The following is a 16,527-nucleotide window of genomic DNA, read 5'->3' as shown; positions in this document are numbered from 1 at the left end:
TCATTCGCACATATTAATTGCACCTGTGAACTTGTGTTACATTTGATTGACTTAATGACCCAGCAAACCACTTATTTCAAGGACAGTTAACGAATAGCCAACAGATGCTGACCTTGTCATTGATGGCGGTATCTCATGAAAGTCCATATTTTTTTAAAAGCTTTTGCTTTACATGTGATGGAGAGCTACAAATTGAAGAATTGAGATAGGACAACTTTAAAGTAGACTGATTTCCCTGCTCCTTCCCTCCCTTTTTCAACTTAAAACAAATTGCATTTCCACTTTCATATTCCAAAGTCGTACTGGACTTAAACATTAACTTTGTTTCTTTCTTCACAGATGCTGTCAAACCAGCTGAGTTTCTCCAGCACTTTGTGTTTTTCATTTAAAGCAAACTGTTGTTATGTTTCTTGTCAAACTTTACTACTCAGCATCCTTTACAGAATCATAATTATCTTGTAACTTACGTGAATGAATAAGGTTGTGGTCTCATAAGATAAGCTTGATTTTTCAAATTATAAACATCCTCTGTGCATGACTAAATTATGGAATCCCGTCAGTGTGGTAAGGGTCCATTTGGCCCAACAAGTCTGCACCAACCCTCTGTAGATAGATGAGATGAATTTCAATCCACAGATGTGTAAGATGACACATTTTACAACAAAGCACATGGGCAAACAACATAAAGTAAGGGGTACAATTATAAATGGGGTGAAGGAGCAGAGAGACCTGTGTGGGTATGAGTACAGAGCAGTGAAAGTGGAAGAATGAGTGGAGAGAGCAAGGAGGTGATGCTGAATTGTATGAAAGTTGATAAAGTGTGGTGCTGGGAAAATCAAAGCAGTTTAGGCAGTCTCCAAGGAGGATGAGAGTCAACGTTTTGGGCAGGACCCATCATCAGGACTGGGGAGGGCGAAGGGGCTGAGAAATAAATAGGGGGAGGAGGAATGGGACTGGGACAAAAGGTAAGTGGGATGGCAATAGATGGATGCAGGTGGGAGATGCTAGGTCAGTGGGAAGGGTGGAGCAGATGGGTGGGACAGAAGATGGACAGGTTAGATCAGATCAAGGAGGTGGTGCGAGTTGGAGGTGGGGAGATTTGGAAACCGGTGAATTCAATGTTGAGGCCATGTGATTATAGGCTCCCAAGGTGGAAGATAAGGTGTTCTTCCTCCAGTTTGCAAGCAGCCTTGTGGAGGCAGTGGAGAAGGCCAAGAATGGAAATATCATTGGGGGTTTGGGAAGGGGATTTGAAATGGTTGGCCACTAGAAGGTGGGCTCGCTTGGTGGTATGGACAAAAGATGTTCCCTGAATCTTTTTGCAAGTTTGCAGTCAGTCTCTCCGATGTAGAAGAATTGTGGATGTCGGTTCCTGTGGTGACATCATTTCCTATGGTGATGTCAATACAGAGACATGTACAAGAATTTCTAGAAGCAAAACATTCCAAACGGAACTCTATCAACAAGTACATTGACTTGGATCGCATTTACCACCCCCTGAGAAAAAGAACAGGAAATGACATCACCACTGGAAAGGATAGCACCAACCCAAGGAAACCCAAACATGTAAATAGAAAGCAAGGAAGCACCAGCAGTGTTTCGTCTGGAGGCTCACTGAAGATGTTATCTACTATGGTGATGAAACGTCTGAAAATGAACCTTTCAGCTTAGTGAGCAAACCTACATCCTCAACCTGAGCTACAAACCTTCTCAAAACTTGGTAGAGGAATTGTATAAGACACTTGTTAGGTCTGAAATAGAGTATTGTGTATGGTTCTGGGTGCCACGGCATTGGAAGGATGAGAAAACATCAGATAGTAAAGACAAAATTTACAAGAATGATTCCAGGAAAGAGAGACTTCAGTTTTGAGGATAGGTTGAAGACATTCTGACTGTGTAGAGAAGATGGGCCAAATGGCTGCTTTCTACATGATGAATCTACACTCTTTCGCTTTAAGAGAGGTGGATACAGAGGCAGTGAATCCAGTAACTTTGAATTTTCAGAATTCCATAAGATCCAGAACAACTTCTATGGATTTGAAGGAAGGAGATGTAACCTGCTTTTAAAGATAGGTGGGAGAGAGAAAAACAGCAAAGTGTAGGGCAGTCAGATTACATTGCAATCTCTTAAATCTGAAATGCTGCAGTCTGCAAACCACAATCCTCAGTTGTCCACAATTTTTCTTGAATGTGCAAGCGATTCATTTTGGCCCCAATGGTTGACGATTAATCGACACAGCTTTCCAGGTGCTACTTTAATAGCATTTGCAGTCAAAAACATTATCTTTCCAAGTTGATTTTGAGGTTGGACCAGGACGTGTTTCATACATAGTAATCATACTTTGTCTTTGTTCCACATCATACCCACACTAATTGGCTCTGTATATTATCATGGATTGAGAATTGGTTAATGGACAGAAAACAGCATTGAACAGTATTGAACAGATCATTCTTGGGTTGGTAAAGTGCAACTGAAGGGAAACTACAATTTTACAATCTATTTCAACCCTATAGAGTGGGTGACTAAATGTAACATATTCAGGTTTTCTGCAAATACAAATGTAGGAAGGAAATTAAGTTTTGAGGCGGAAACAAAGAGGCTGCCAAACAATTAAATCTGGTTGACTGAGTGGGCAAGAATATGGCTGATGGAATATCACATGGAGCAATATGAAATTCTCCACTTTGATATGGGTACAAACTAGAAAATGTTCATAATCAGAGGAATCTGGATTGCCCAATTTTTTCATATATGTTACTCCGTTTCAATATTTTCCTCATTCACTGGCCTGATGAACAATTTTTGGAATTAGAAGGTCATGGCACAAAATTATACACAAATTTCAATTGAACAATACAGACACAGTATATTAATAATTCTTACAAAATGAATAAGTAATAAAGTTACCTTTAAAAAGTTCCAAGCTGCAGGGTTAACAAAGCTTTTTTTTGCCTTCTAGCTTAAGAAGCAGCTTAAGAGAAACCCAGATTAGTTACTTCATCCTTTCCCATGCCCTGTTCCCCCTCCTACCCTCCCATCCTTTTAAGCCTTGCCTCCCACTCTTTGATCCTCTCTTGTTCTCCCCCCAACCATGCCCTGCCTCAGAATGCCTTGTGCCCCTCCTGCTCCTTCTATCCATCCCACCCACCCAACCCCCATACCCTGCACTCCTTCCACTATCCTGTTCCCCCTTCAACCCTTCCCATGCCCTGCAGCCCTTCTTCCTGCACATCTCCAATCCCACCCTACCCCTCCCACCCTCCCTCTAGAAGTTTAGGACAGTGTTTCAAATAAGTAGTTGGCTGTTTAGGACTGAGATAAATTTCATCAAAAGGGTTTGAAATTACATAATATTTACTTATTTTTAGGGTAATTTTTACCAACAATTGAGTTTCTTAGTTCTGTTAAATTTATTTTCTTTTTACCCAAGTGGCAAATCTTTAACTTCAGATTAATATTTGTACACAATGAAGGCTTGCCATGGTAATAGACAGGCTTTGTATCCTCCTATACTTACAGCCTCCAGACATCACTCCAGATCAACTGGTGCTCTCTATACCTCAGAAACATACTCAGCTACAGGTGAAAATTCGGGTAACAGCATGCCAATGTTATTTGTGCAAACTTTCCAACTTGGCATCTTTTTGCTTGGCATGCTCCTAAACCTCTTTCCACAAAAGGAAATTTTGTAATCCTTATTTTCTCATCAAAGTGATAATTATGTTTTTAAAAATATTGTTTTGGTTGCAGTGTTTTTAAATGGGAATGTTGCTGCAGAGAATTTTGTACTCCTGGATGTTGAAAAGAAATCAACAATTCAGCATAATTTTATTTCTTGCATCTCTCCCTCTGTCTCTTCTATGTGCACTTTCCTTCCAAAGTACCCTAAAATTTTTGACCCCTTCCTAACTTTGTTTTTTTCTTCTCTCTGGCATTATTATCACACTTTCCACTGTTCAAGGATTGTTTCGCCTAGCTAAAATTAGGAGTCACTCTTTCGGATAATCTGCATGGTTACTCCACTGTTGAGTATGTTGAAGGCCTAAATTTTTTTTTGAAAGAATCCTACTCTTACTTCTGATGTTTCTGCCCTCTTTTTTTCTCTCTCATCTCAGATGATAGGTTTTTACGAAGCCTTAAGATCATAATAATTACAGCTCAGAAGAGGATCATTCTGACCCATGACATTTATCAATTTTTTAAAAAATCTGTAATTCTAATCTCTCTAACTTTTCTCTGTCTATTCTTTTTCTACTTTGTAATTCAGTTTATAAAAATAGCCTTGCTGTTTTAGTTTCAATTACGTGTGTTATAAATGTGCCATTCTAATGACAGACTTTCTGAAAACATCTCTTCTGGCTTTCTTCTATGTTCTTTTAATGATTGTCAGTTTATGGCCCTTGTTATGAATCCATCCCTTGAATAACCTTTCATTATGCACCCTCTTAAAATCATTGTCTTGTATAAATTCATTATCAGTCACTTTGATGGTAATCATTGACCTCTATATGTACAAATCTTTTTTATTTTTAATGGTCATTTCCTATATGCACTTCTACCTGTCAAGACCTGTAGCCTAGTTCTCTGTTCCTGTCATAGAAAGTACATATTGGGCAGAAATGAAAATCACCTAATATATACGATACTTGGAATGAAAACAAAAGGTTTTGCAGAGGTTACAAATTTGAGTTCAGCTATTAAGTTGGTTTGTTTGCATCAGCGAATTCATAGATTTAATTAGCAGTGTTGTAGCAAAGCTCTGCAGCATTAATGTCATTTAAAATAACTGTTCAATGTAACCTGATAGGATAGGCAGAAACTTTGATTTTTTTTGTGTGTGATACCTTGCCTTCATGTTTATCTACAGTCGCAGTATGTTATGCATGTAACATTCTGTTTGAACATATTTTTCAGTGAACCTAACTGGTACCTCATTTGACATTTGTATTTCCTGAAGATTTATTATAAATGTGATGTTTTTTTATGGCTAAATGATTAGCCTTATTTTGTTTGTTGCTGATTAAAATAGCAGGGTCTGATCGCTATGGGTTTAATCAGTCCAGTAGACTGTCTGCATCAGTGAGTGCCATGCGAGTCCTCAACACAGGATCTGATGTAGAGGAAGCTGTTGCAGATGCTTTGGTATGTATGATTAAGTTATTTGATTATTTATTTGTCATCTGAATTCTGCTGCTTTTTATTTTTAAAGATTGTTGTAATGATGCAAAATATTTTGTCATTTGTCAAGGTTCCCCATAGGGGCTAACAAACCAAAAGAGCCAAGTTTACCAAACAACCTCAACAGTAGGACCAATGATCAAGCTTTCACTTTTTTATAAGTTTTACATGAAAATTAAACCAAAGTGGACATAAACATAAATTAACAGGTAAAATGTAATAAACTATAAATTACACCTCAAATTGAGATACAACAAAAATTGATCTCACTGATTTACTGATTTAGCAAATATGGTACTAATTTCAAACACAGTGTTCTTTAAAGCTCTAAACTTCTTCAGGCAGAATTCCAATTGTTTTTTAAAGATTTAGCCATCAATAGCACTCCCAAACAGCTAGGGTTCCATAAACATGGACTTTACCAAAATGGTGCACTGCAGTCTGCTCATCAAGTCTTGATGGGATGGAGTCACCAGAAGCATATTTTCTCACAATTCTTGTAACAACTCTGGATTTTGGTGCATCAGTTCCTTTAAACAAAACCTTATTTTCCATATCTGTGCTGTAAGACCCAGTCTTCACATGCATTGTTTTTTGACGGCGCTAAACCTCTTCTCAAGCACACGTGGTCATGTGCACCCAGGGTTCACAGTAATAATGTTGAGGTGAGCTTATAGGTTACTCCCACAGTTGACACAGTCACTCACTTCCCAAGACTGGTGCTTCTACTTTGCAGAGTTGCTCATCTTTCCTCAGGGTTACAGATGCACTCTGTCAATTGTTGCCAGTCACCAAATCTTACTGGCTTCAGCACATCAGAATCCATCACACCTCGGTTGTCCTCTACTATCACAACAGTCAATTGGGAAAATCATTGAAACACTATCTTTTACTGAAATTCAAACGCCAGTCATTTGAGTTGTCTAACTCAACTTGTGCTGTATCTTAGCATCAATCCAAACTGCTCTGCTTGGTTTTATATTCTCATCAGCAGAACTTGCTATATTTTAGAATAATTACTCCCTATGCAATCTTTGTTGCTATTGAGCAATGCCAACACCATAGCCAAATAGAATAAGGAGATATTGAGAAAAAGAGACTTACTGTGAACCCTGGGAGCACATGACCAGGTGTGCTTGAGAAGAGGTTTAGCACAGTCAAAAAACAATGCATGCGAAGACTGGATCTTACAGCACAGATATGAAAAATAAGGTCTTGTTTAAAGGAACTGGTGCACCAAAATCCAGAGTTGTTACAAGAATTGTGAGAAAGTATGCTTCTGATGACTTCATCCCATCAAGACTTCGTGCTCTTTCCCTCATGTAAGTGCATAATGTAGCTATGGATTCTAAAATCTCACCTATGTCAGGTTATGTATTAAACAGAATACAGAGTAGGCAAAATGTGAATTCTTGGAAGCTTTTAATCCCAGGTTGACACAGTCTATCTTCTTTGTAAATATGCAGTTTATTCTGCTCCCCACAACCTCAGGCCAGGCAGACTGCCTGCCTTCACTGACCCACAATTCCCTGTGGAGAGATATTTTGGTGTAAAATTTGCCTCTCTGTGGCAATGGCTTCAATGCAGTGATTCTCATTTGTGCCACACTGTTGCTGCTCTAGTACTGAATGAAGAATCATTCTATAAATACCAAAAGTGGGAGATGACTGACATGCTCCACAGTTCCATGCTCCTGTGCTCACAGTTGGTATCATCAAGCTGACCAGGCCACTCCAGCACAGTCTGTTGCTGTTCTGGAAACGTAATTTTCCTGTGTGCCTTCTTTCACTTTGCTACCATCTTAAAATGTTGCAGATCAAAAGAAAAGGCATGGATGTACATTTCAGCAGCAGATTAATTGAGGCAAGAGTGGAGTTGAGCAATATTACAGCAATGGAAATGATCATAGTGTGGACATGTGCTCAGAAGCTCAACTTGGGGTCAGGTATGTCTCTGAGATTGTGGCTAGACTGGATCAGCAATAGGTAGTTCCCAGGAAATGGAGTTTGTAACAGGAATTGGAGATAATGGTTTCATTTATCCCAAGATTAAATTGACATAAATTTCTGCTCATCCGATACTGAATGTCAGACTATCAGTCTGATAATTTAGAGACAAGTAGAGGAGTCGGGAGAGGTGGCAACAAGGTAAAGCTTGGTGTTCACGTGAAAACAGGCATGTTCTCGGGTAACTATGTGCAGGCGCAGAATGTACATGAGAAAAAGGAAGTTATGGAAATTCAATGAAATAAAGGCAGAAAATGTTGCAAACACCCAGAAGATCAAATAAAGCAAACTTTGTTTTAACTGGCACCTTATAATCTGGCACTTTCGATCAACCAGCAAAAAGTATTGTTTTTTTTAAAATCTGTTTACCTCAATGTAAATGTATTTGTTATTCAATTAAATGACTACTTGAAATATCAGTTGATTCAATTTTCAGTCAATTTCTCCTCAAATACCACAACATCTGACAAGTTGAGGATACGAATGAGAAGGCTATCTTGCTGTTATGTTTTATTTCATGCAAAGTTGCATTCTTATTATTTACATAACTAATGCTGCTAATGAAATATAACAATGATGTGTATATCCCTGTGTTACATTTCTTCTACTTAGTATTTTTTTTTACCTTGATTACGTAGACCTGTTGATTATTCCAGAATATTTAATCAACCAGCACACCCCTGGATCCTTAGATGCCAGTTAATAAAAAGTTTGCTATTAAAATCTGTGGAACAAAAAACAAAGTTCAGGTTTCAGGTTGATACCTTTCATCAGAGCTGTCTTTGCATCATTGACCTAAAAATTGAATTCTGTTTCTTTCTCCACAGCTATTGCTTGACAGCTGAGAATTTCCAGACAATAGCTGCAAATCCAAAACTAAATTCAGATGTCCCATATTGGAATAAAATTAATGGAGATGTGGTGTTGTTGTTATGGAGCACCAGCAAACAGAAATTTAGCGATAAGCGATCATAGCTGAGCCATGTCCAGAAGCTATATCAAAGTAGGTTATCAGAGGATGTTCTGGTTAAGGTATTTCCTTTGAAATTAAGATGCAGCTGGACAGAATTGATTATACTGCAAAAAGAAAGATAATAAAAATTTTTAAGGTTATTATAAAATCTAAAAGGAGCAAAATCTATTTCAACCCGGGCAAGTAAAGTTCTAGTTGTGAAGACTGTACTGAATCTGAGAAGCTGGTAAAATCAGTTTTCCAGTCACAGACTCAGCAAGAACTTGAAGTTCCCCAGTTCGAACTGTGGTGGAGAATGAGTGTTAGGTTACTATAAACAGACACAGCAGATTAGAGATTGCAATTGAACTGATAAAATGGATCAGTGCAGAAGTATAGCCATTCTCTAGAGAGGATAAGGATTGAAAATATCAAGCAGAAGCAGTATAAACCAGAAGTTAACTTAATTAACCTGCTGTTACAGTCAGGGGAACAAAACAGTGTGTCACAACTTTGATAGGGAAAGAGTGCTTGTGTTCAAGCCCTACTATTCTATATATTCCTTCAAATGATTAATTGAATCACTGTGATTGTTGTTGGCCACAGTGGTATAGAAGATCCTCAGTTCAGGAGTTGGTCACTCTGATCTCGATCTTTGCTTAAGCTAGAAATTTTATTTTTCCCAGAATCTTTGTGTTGTTTTTTTTCACATACAAATGGTGAGAAAAAGAGAGATGTGTTTGCTTGCAAGATTTCTCAAGGTCTGAGTGAAAATCCCCTTTTCAGGTCTGTGACAACTTACAACTTAAAAATCCAAATGTACCATGAAGCAACTTTTCAACCAACTTTATGCCAGCTTGTCTCAAAAATATCAAATCCAACTTCTCCAAAAATTATGATTTTGTATAATCACACAGTTCCATTTTAAACCTTCAACTTGCCAAAAAAAGACACCTTGATATTTTCTCTGCATCAGATCACTCTCAGAATGTCACTTTTTTCCCAGTTTATACTGCTAGAAAAAATGCATAGTCTTGACAGTTCAAAGGGAGGAGATTTGAGGACAGAGGACAATGGATGACCAAGGTTAGAGGTGTTGAATGCGCAACTCTCTGGAGAGTTGACTACCCATGAGCCACCTTAAGAGCCACTCATGTAATTCCCTTGGCTTTGCCTATGAAGTAATTGAATAATTGGTCATTTGTTCTGTTGCTCTTGATGTGATCTTATGTGGTCATTTATTGCACACAGTTTGATTACAAGCCAGCACTTCTTAAAATTCATTCATGGGATGTGGGCTTCGCTGGCCAAGCCCATCAGTGATTGCCCTTCAGAGGTTGGTAATGTGCTGCCTTCTTGAACTGCTGCAGCCCCTTTTGTGTATGTAGACCTAGAATGCCGTGAGGGAGGAAATTCCGGGATCTTTTCCCCCAGTGACACTGTAGGAATGGTGATATATTTTTCAATCAAGATGGTGACTTTGAAGTAATTAATAGTATCTGAAAGACTAAAATATTTCTGATTTAAATGCTAAGGTGATGTGTCAGTACTTTACTTCTTGATCATGACTTATCATGATTTTAAAAATGTTTGTTGCAATTTTCTCTTTTCCCCTGTCTTCACTGAAGAATTGATTTCTTGAAGAGTTATAGATTATTCTCCTGTATTTGATCAATCCATTACTTACTTTGAATCTTGACGAAAGTTAGGCAAGGCATGAGATGCATTGGTTTGCACTGATGAAAAGCTAATTGTAGGTGTATTCTATAAGGAAAATATAAAGTGCCTTCAGGAGGAGGCTCAGTGTTTGGACAAGAACATGGCTGATGAAATGCAACATCGAAAAATGTGAGCTTATCAACTTTGGTCAGAGAAACAAATGTGCAGACTATTTCTTAAATGGTAAAGGTTAAAAGGTATAGATGTACAAGGGGACTGTTGAGAAGTCACTGAAGGACGTGCAGCAAGCTATTTGGTAGATTAAAGAAATGTTAGCTTTTATTGGAAGAGGATTTGAGTACAGGAGTGGAGAAGTCTTGCTTCTGTTTTATAGATTGGTTAGGCTGCACCTGTAAGAAATTTTGGTCTCATTATGTCAAGAAAGATATTGCCATAGAGGGAGTGCAGACCTGTTCCTGGGATGGTGGGACTGTCTTGTGAAGAGCGATTGGGCAAACTGGGCCCATAGAATTTTGAAGAATGAGGGATGATGTTATTGAATCTTATAAAATTCTTAAAGGGATGGATGGGATAAATGCAGGTGAAATATTTCACTTGGTTAGGAAATCTAAAACCAGGGTCACAATTTTAAAGAAATGATGGATACCGCATAGGTCCAAGATGAGGAGAAATTATTTCACTGAGAAGGTTGTGAACCTTTGGAATTCTCTGCCTCAGAGGGCGGTGGAGATTGTGTCTTTGAATATGTTTAAAATAGAGTTTGGTAGATTTCAGATTACTGGTGATATTCAGTGTTATGGGAACAGGGTGAATAAAAGGCATTGAAGTTTTTGATCACCCCTGATGATGTTAAATGGCAGCCTGGATTGAAAGGCTGAACCACCTGCTTCTATTCCTATGTTTGCCTTGGAGTTTCCCAGGGGTCGGTATTGAGACCCTTCTTTATCTGATATACAATCAAGATCTTGGTGTGCAAAGCAAAATTTAAAAGTTTGTGGATAACTCAAAACCCAGTAATATTTTGAATTGAGTGAAGGACAGTGTGGAACTCCAAAAAGATGGTGAAGTGAGTGGGTAGGTGGCAAATGAATTTGAATGCAGAGAAGCCTAAGACAATGTATTTTGTAGGAGAACATTAAAAGACAATATAAAATAAGGGACACCGTTCTAAAGTGGGTGCAGGAGAAGAGGGACCTGAGTGCATATATGCATAGATCATTGACAGTGGCCCGACTGATAGAGCAGCAAATAAAGCCTTCAGTATCTTCAGCTTTATTGATAGTGGCATCGAGTACAAAAGCTAGGAGGTGATATTGAACTTGCTTAAGACACTTACTAGATCTCAGTTTCATTCTGAATTCCACATTTTAGGAAGATTCTGAATGCCTTGGTGGGAAGGCAGAAACAATTGGAAAGAATGCTTCTAGAGATGAGAAACTTAAGTTATGAGAAGAAGTTGGAACTATTCTCCTTGGAGAGAAGAGGGCTAACAGTTGATTAGATAGAGATTTTCATAATCATGAGCGGGCTGGATAGAGTAGATAGGGAGAAGCTGTTCCCATTTATAAAAGGAACAAAAATGAGAGGACATAGATTGAAAGTAATTTGCAAAGGAAGCAAGGGTGATATGAGAAAAAATATTTTATTCAACAAATAGTTAGGGTATAAATTGCACTGCCTGGAATTGTGGTAGATACAGGTTCAGTTAAGGCATTCAAAAAGGCATTGAACAATTGTTTAGATAAAAATTCTGTGCAAGGACAAGAAATGCAGGATATGAGCACTAGGTAATGATGTTTATTTGAAGAACTGGTGTAAGCATGATTGGCCAAATGACCACTACTTGTGACGTGACCTCAGTGATGTTCCTAAGGTGGAAATATAAATCCATTAGCTATTGTTGGCCCCTGATTATCCTTGTACTTCAGGTACATTCTTTCGAAGAAAAATTTGAATTGTAGAAGAAGCAACAAGTGCAACAATATGGTAAGCAAGCAATATGGTTCAACACCAAACAACTTCAATCATGAGAAGACGATAAAAAGATGAACTCAGATTATAATTGTGAGCAACTACATTTCTATGCTTTACAAATTCAAAATTATGGGTACAAACTCAAATTTCAGATTTGGGGATGCAGAAGCTGGATTAATTTTCGTATATCTGTATAATTGGATTCTTTGAATCACTATTTTTTATTTTCTGCTTGTGATTTCATTGTCATGCTTCACAATTAACTGAAATAATAAGTACTAACAAAATATTATCTGACTCTTCTCAATTTTTCTTTCCAAAAATTGCTCTCAGCTCCTTGGAGACGTACGGAGTAAGGTAGAGATATTCTTCTTTCCAAGACTGTTTCCCTTGAAGGATTGTATATAGTGCTGTAAGCACCAAGCTGCCTTTTCTGGAATTGAATTCTTAATTAATTAGTAGTATATTTGAGATGGCATAAATTCTCAAACTTCTTATATTCCATTCATTCGTGGCGTGTGGGTATCGCTGGCCAAAACCATCATTCATTGCTCACCCCTAATTCCCTAGAGGGCAGCTTAAAATCAACCACATAACCTGATCTTAAATGTTAACACAGACTCATACCAAACACAGACTTCATGACAAAGTAGTTAAAAAAGTCACAATGATGCACTTCCAAAGTGAGCTGAAGCTGAGCATGAGCCTATAGTTGATTTTCTATATTCTTTGTATTATCCTGCTGATTTTTTTATCTTAGCTGAGCAATTGAATTTTAATCTCTGCCAATGCATTCTGCTGTGTAGTGCATCAGAGAGGCCAGTACTACCTGGTCTATCAGGTTCAGTTGCCCAATGCAGCTATTAAACTTTAACCATGCATTACCTTTATTATATGTGCATTGAAAGACTTTTTTTCTATAATAATGTAATTTAACAGATCTTCTCAAATCACTGCACCTGCTGGCTAGCATTCTGCATAGTTATATTGAGGAAGTAACTAAATTTTTTTAACGAATGCATTAGCAAATGTTTGAACATGCTTTCGGTTTGCGTCACTCTTGTTTGGTATTAACTCTTATTGATGAAACATGTAACAGAAAATTAGAATTTGCCAAATAGAGTATTTAACAGCGAAGTAAGAGTGTAGTCTTGATTTCTTTTTCTCTGACAGGTAGCCTGATATTATGAGGAGCATTTAATCCATAATGCATCATAAGCAGTATCTATTAGTCTTGAAGTAATCTGGGGATATATGTATTTATAACAGACTGTATGACCCTAGTTAAATGTATGTCCAGCTTTATAACAGAATGATACAGGAGTTGTAAACACTTTTGTGGTGTAGTGATAGTATTCCTATCTCTGAACCAGGAGGCTCAGGTTCAAGTCTCACCTGCTTCAGAGGTGTGTAATGACAGATCTGAGCAAGTTCATTAGTCAGTATCTATAAAGGTTGTTGTATAGTATAAACACTCCTGTTGTTCTGAAACAGGATCTCATTCAACTTCTGTGAAAATTGTAAATCAAACATAACTGTTGTTGCTGGATTGAATCCATTTATGTAACGTAGTGAAACATCATCCTATATAGAGCCATAGTCATAGTATTATACAGCACAGAAACAGATCCTTCGGTCCAACTCGTCCATGCCAATCAAATATCTTAAATTAATGTCGTCCGTTTGCCAGCATTTGACCCATATTTATCTAAACCTTTCCTACTCATATAACAATTCAGATGCCTTTCAAATGTTGCAATCATACCAGCATCCACCATTTCCTTTAGCAGCTCATTCCATACACGCATCACCCTCTTAGTTTAAACATTTGCCCTCTAGTTTTGGACTCCCCACCCCGGGGAAAAGACCTTGCCTATTTAACCTGTGTATAGCCCTAATGATTTTATAAATCTCTATAAGGTCACCCCTCAGCCTTCGATGCTCCAGGGAATATAACCCCAGCCTACTCAGCCTCTCCTTATAGCTCAAACCCTAATTAAAAATGTGTTTTTTAAAAAAAGCTTATTTTTCATTAGTTTCAGTTCTGCAGCTAATTGTCTAACTTCTAAAAGTTGCCCTGAGTGCTCTTTCACTGAATTTTAAGCTGAAATCGTAGCACTGCAGTTAATAAGTGTCATGTGAACGTAAGAAAGAGTAGTAATAGACCATATGGCCCCCTTCGGCCTGATATATTTAATATGATTATGGCTTATCAATGGTCTTAGCTATACCTCTCACTCACATCATATATACTTTTAGTGCCTGAAAGGACAAAAACTGTGTATCCCAGAGTTAAATGTCTGAGTTAGAGATGTTAGTGAAGAAATTTTCCTCATCTCAGTCCCAAATGTTTGGCCTCTTATCCTGAGAACCCATCACCCCATCCCAATTCTCTGTTCTTGATTCTGCAGCCAGGAAAAAGAAGCACTCAGCTTCTAACCATTAGAATCTTTTGTGTTTCCACAAGATCTCCTGTTATTCTTCTGAGTCCAATTTACTCAGCATCATTGTATAAAATAATACTTTCATACTAGAAACAAATCAGCTGAATTTAGCTTTGTACAAACTCCAGTGCAGACACGTTTTTCCTTAAATATGGAGAACAAAGCTGTATCAAGTATGCCACATTTGTAGAAAGATTTCTTTAGACTTGTACTCCAATCCCATTGCAAAGAGTGACAACATAGAGTTTGCCTTCCTGATTCTCTGAAGCATGGAACCTCTTTTCACTGTAGCTGCTTTTCTATCTACGGCAGTTTCTAACCAGCAGCTTTGGACAAATTGTTTGCTAAGACTAAACCAAACTAGAAAAATCCGTGAACTGGGAGAACTTTACACTCCCCTTTTATTGTACAATTTTTTTAAAATCTAAATGCCCTTTTCCCTGATTTCCCTGACTGTCCCTTAGGCAGTATCTGTTAGCCATAAGCAAAGTGGCCTTATCCCTGACAAATCAGAACCTTTGCCTTTTATAACCCTTTTTGAAAGAAAACAAGAACAACATAACCTTGTTAAAGGAGCAGCATCGTCACACTTTCATTAAACCAAGTTAAGGTTATCTGATCATTGTATGTTTTTCTATATGAACTATTAACATTTCCTTACGAAGAGGTCCCAGCATATTCCCAATGACTCTTCGCAAGCTATCTGGTTTGCTGTTCCCTGCTTGATTCAGCATGGTTTTGCAAAACTATGATCATGTTTAACCAGTTTATTGGAGTTCTTTGAAGGATTATTATATACTCTGGATAAAAATTAAACTGTAGATGTACTGTCCTTGGTTTTCCAGAAAGCATTTGTGGAAAGTTAAAGCTCATGATGGAGGGATTATATATTAGCATGGATAGAGATCAGCTGACTGTCAGAAAACAGAGCGTGCATAAATTAATCTTTTCTGATTGGCAAAACGTGATGAGAGGAACCCTGCAGGGTTCTAGGCCTCAACTTGTTATAATTTATATCAGTGACTGGTGTGAGGCGAATGAGGTCATGGTAGCTAAGTTTGGAATGGACACTAAAGATAGGTAGGAAAGTCTATTGTGAAGAAGAATGAGAATAATGCAGGTTGATATTGATTGAGTGAGTGTGCAAAAATGTGGCGGATGGAATGTAGTATGGGCATGTTTAATGTAGCTAGAAGAATAAAGAAAAACAGAGTATTACTTAAATCGACAACAACTGCAAAATTCTCAGATGCAGAGGGATCTAGTTATTCTCGTGCATAATTCACCCATACAGATGTAACAAGAGATTCAGAAGGCTGATGGAATGCTATCCCTTATTACAGGACACATTGGACATAAAAGTAAATGAGGTTTCAGTTGTACAAGGTATTAGTGTTATTACACCTCGAATGCTGCATAACTTTGGTTTCCTTATTTAAGGAATGATAGAAATAAGCTGGAGGCAGTTCAGAGGAGATTCACTAGGTTAATACATGGAATGGCAACATCCAAAGAGCAGGAGAATCGACGTTTCGGGCATGAGCCCTTCTTCAGGATTCTTGAAGAAGGGCTCATGCCTGAAACATCGATTCTCCTGCTCTTTGGATGCTGCCTGACGTGCTGCGCTTTTCCAGCAACACATTTTCAGCTCTGATCTCCAGCATCTGCAGTCCTCATTTTCTCCCCTAATAGATGGAATGAGCAAGTTGTCTAATGAGGAAAGGTTGGACTGATTGGGCTTGTTTTCATTGGAATTTAGAAGAATGAGGGGTAATTAGATTTACGTGTATAAGATTCTGAATGGTCTTTCACAAATGTCTTTGGACGGTGTACATGGTTGTGTAAATCCACAACTTAATAAGTTATCACAAATGTATAAATGATAAATTACATCACCAAGATGACTAATTTCCCTGATTAGTATCTAAGACAAAAGAAACTCACTCCACATTTTGTCAATAACAAAAAAATCTACTTTATTAAAACAAACTTATCTTTTAACAAATACCAAAATTCTGTAATAACTACTATGCAAATGTAAAATATTTCCCCTTTAAATCCAAGCTCATGCACAATCATTCATGAATAGGACAGAGAAGACAGATAACTGCAGAAATATCATAGTTGTAAAAAAAAGGCAAAAAGAACAAATTCTATGGTTCAAGAGTCCACACCACAAGGGTGGAATGAAGTGACTTTCTCACAGTTTTGCATTTTGGCAATTATACCTACATGACAGCAAAGCATTATAAAATCCCTATTTCACTCACCAGTCAGATGGAACTAGGTCTT

At 37.8% G+C, this 16,527-nt stretch overlaps 1 protein-coding gene across 8 annotated transcripts in view; it reads left to right on the top strand.

Annotated features, from left to right (window-relative positions):
- clasp2 (cytoplasmic linker associated protein 2) overlaps window positions 1-16,527 on the top strand; it is a 332,562-nt gene that overhangs the window by 196,113 nt on the left and 119,922 nt on the right. For 2 of the 8 annotated variants that reach the window (XM_060822878.1, XM_060822865.1), the window contains exons 22-23: window positions 3,521-3,583; window positions 5,031-5,143. In XM_060822878.1, coding sequence (XP_060678861.1) covers window positions 3,521-3,583; window positions 5,031-5,143 — 176 coding nt within the window. Of the gene's footprint in view, window positions 1-3,520; window positions 3,596-5,030; window positions 5,144-16,527 lie in introns of all 8 variants that reach the window. The other 6 variants (XM_060822864.1, XM_060822863.1, XM_060822868.1 and 3 more) reach the window with 3 other exon arrangements.

This window comes from Hemiscyllium ocellatum, chromosome 4 (genome assembly GCF_020745735.1).
Source record: "Hemiscyllium ocellatum isolate sHemOce1 chromosome 4, sHemOce1.pat.X.cur, whole genome shotgun sequence".
NCBI classification, from domain to species: domain Eukaryota; kingdom Metazoa; phylum Chordata; class Chondrichthyes; order Orectolobiformes; family Hemiscylliidae; genus Hemiscyllium; species Hemiscyllium ocellatum.
Note: the sequence above shows the minus strand (reverse complement) of the source record. Positions and strands in the feature narration are given on the sequence as shown.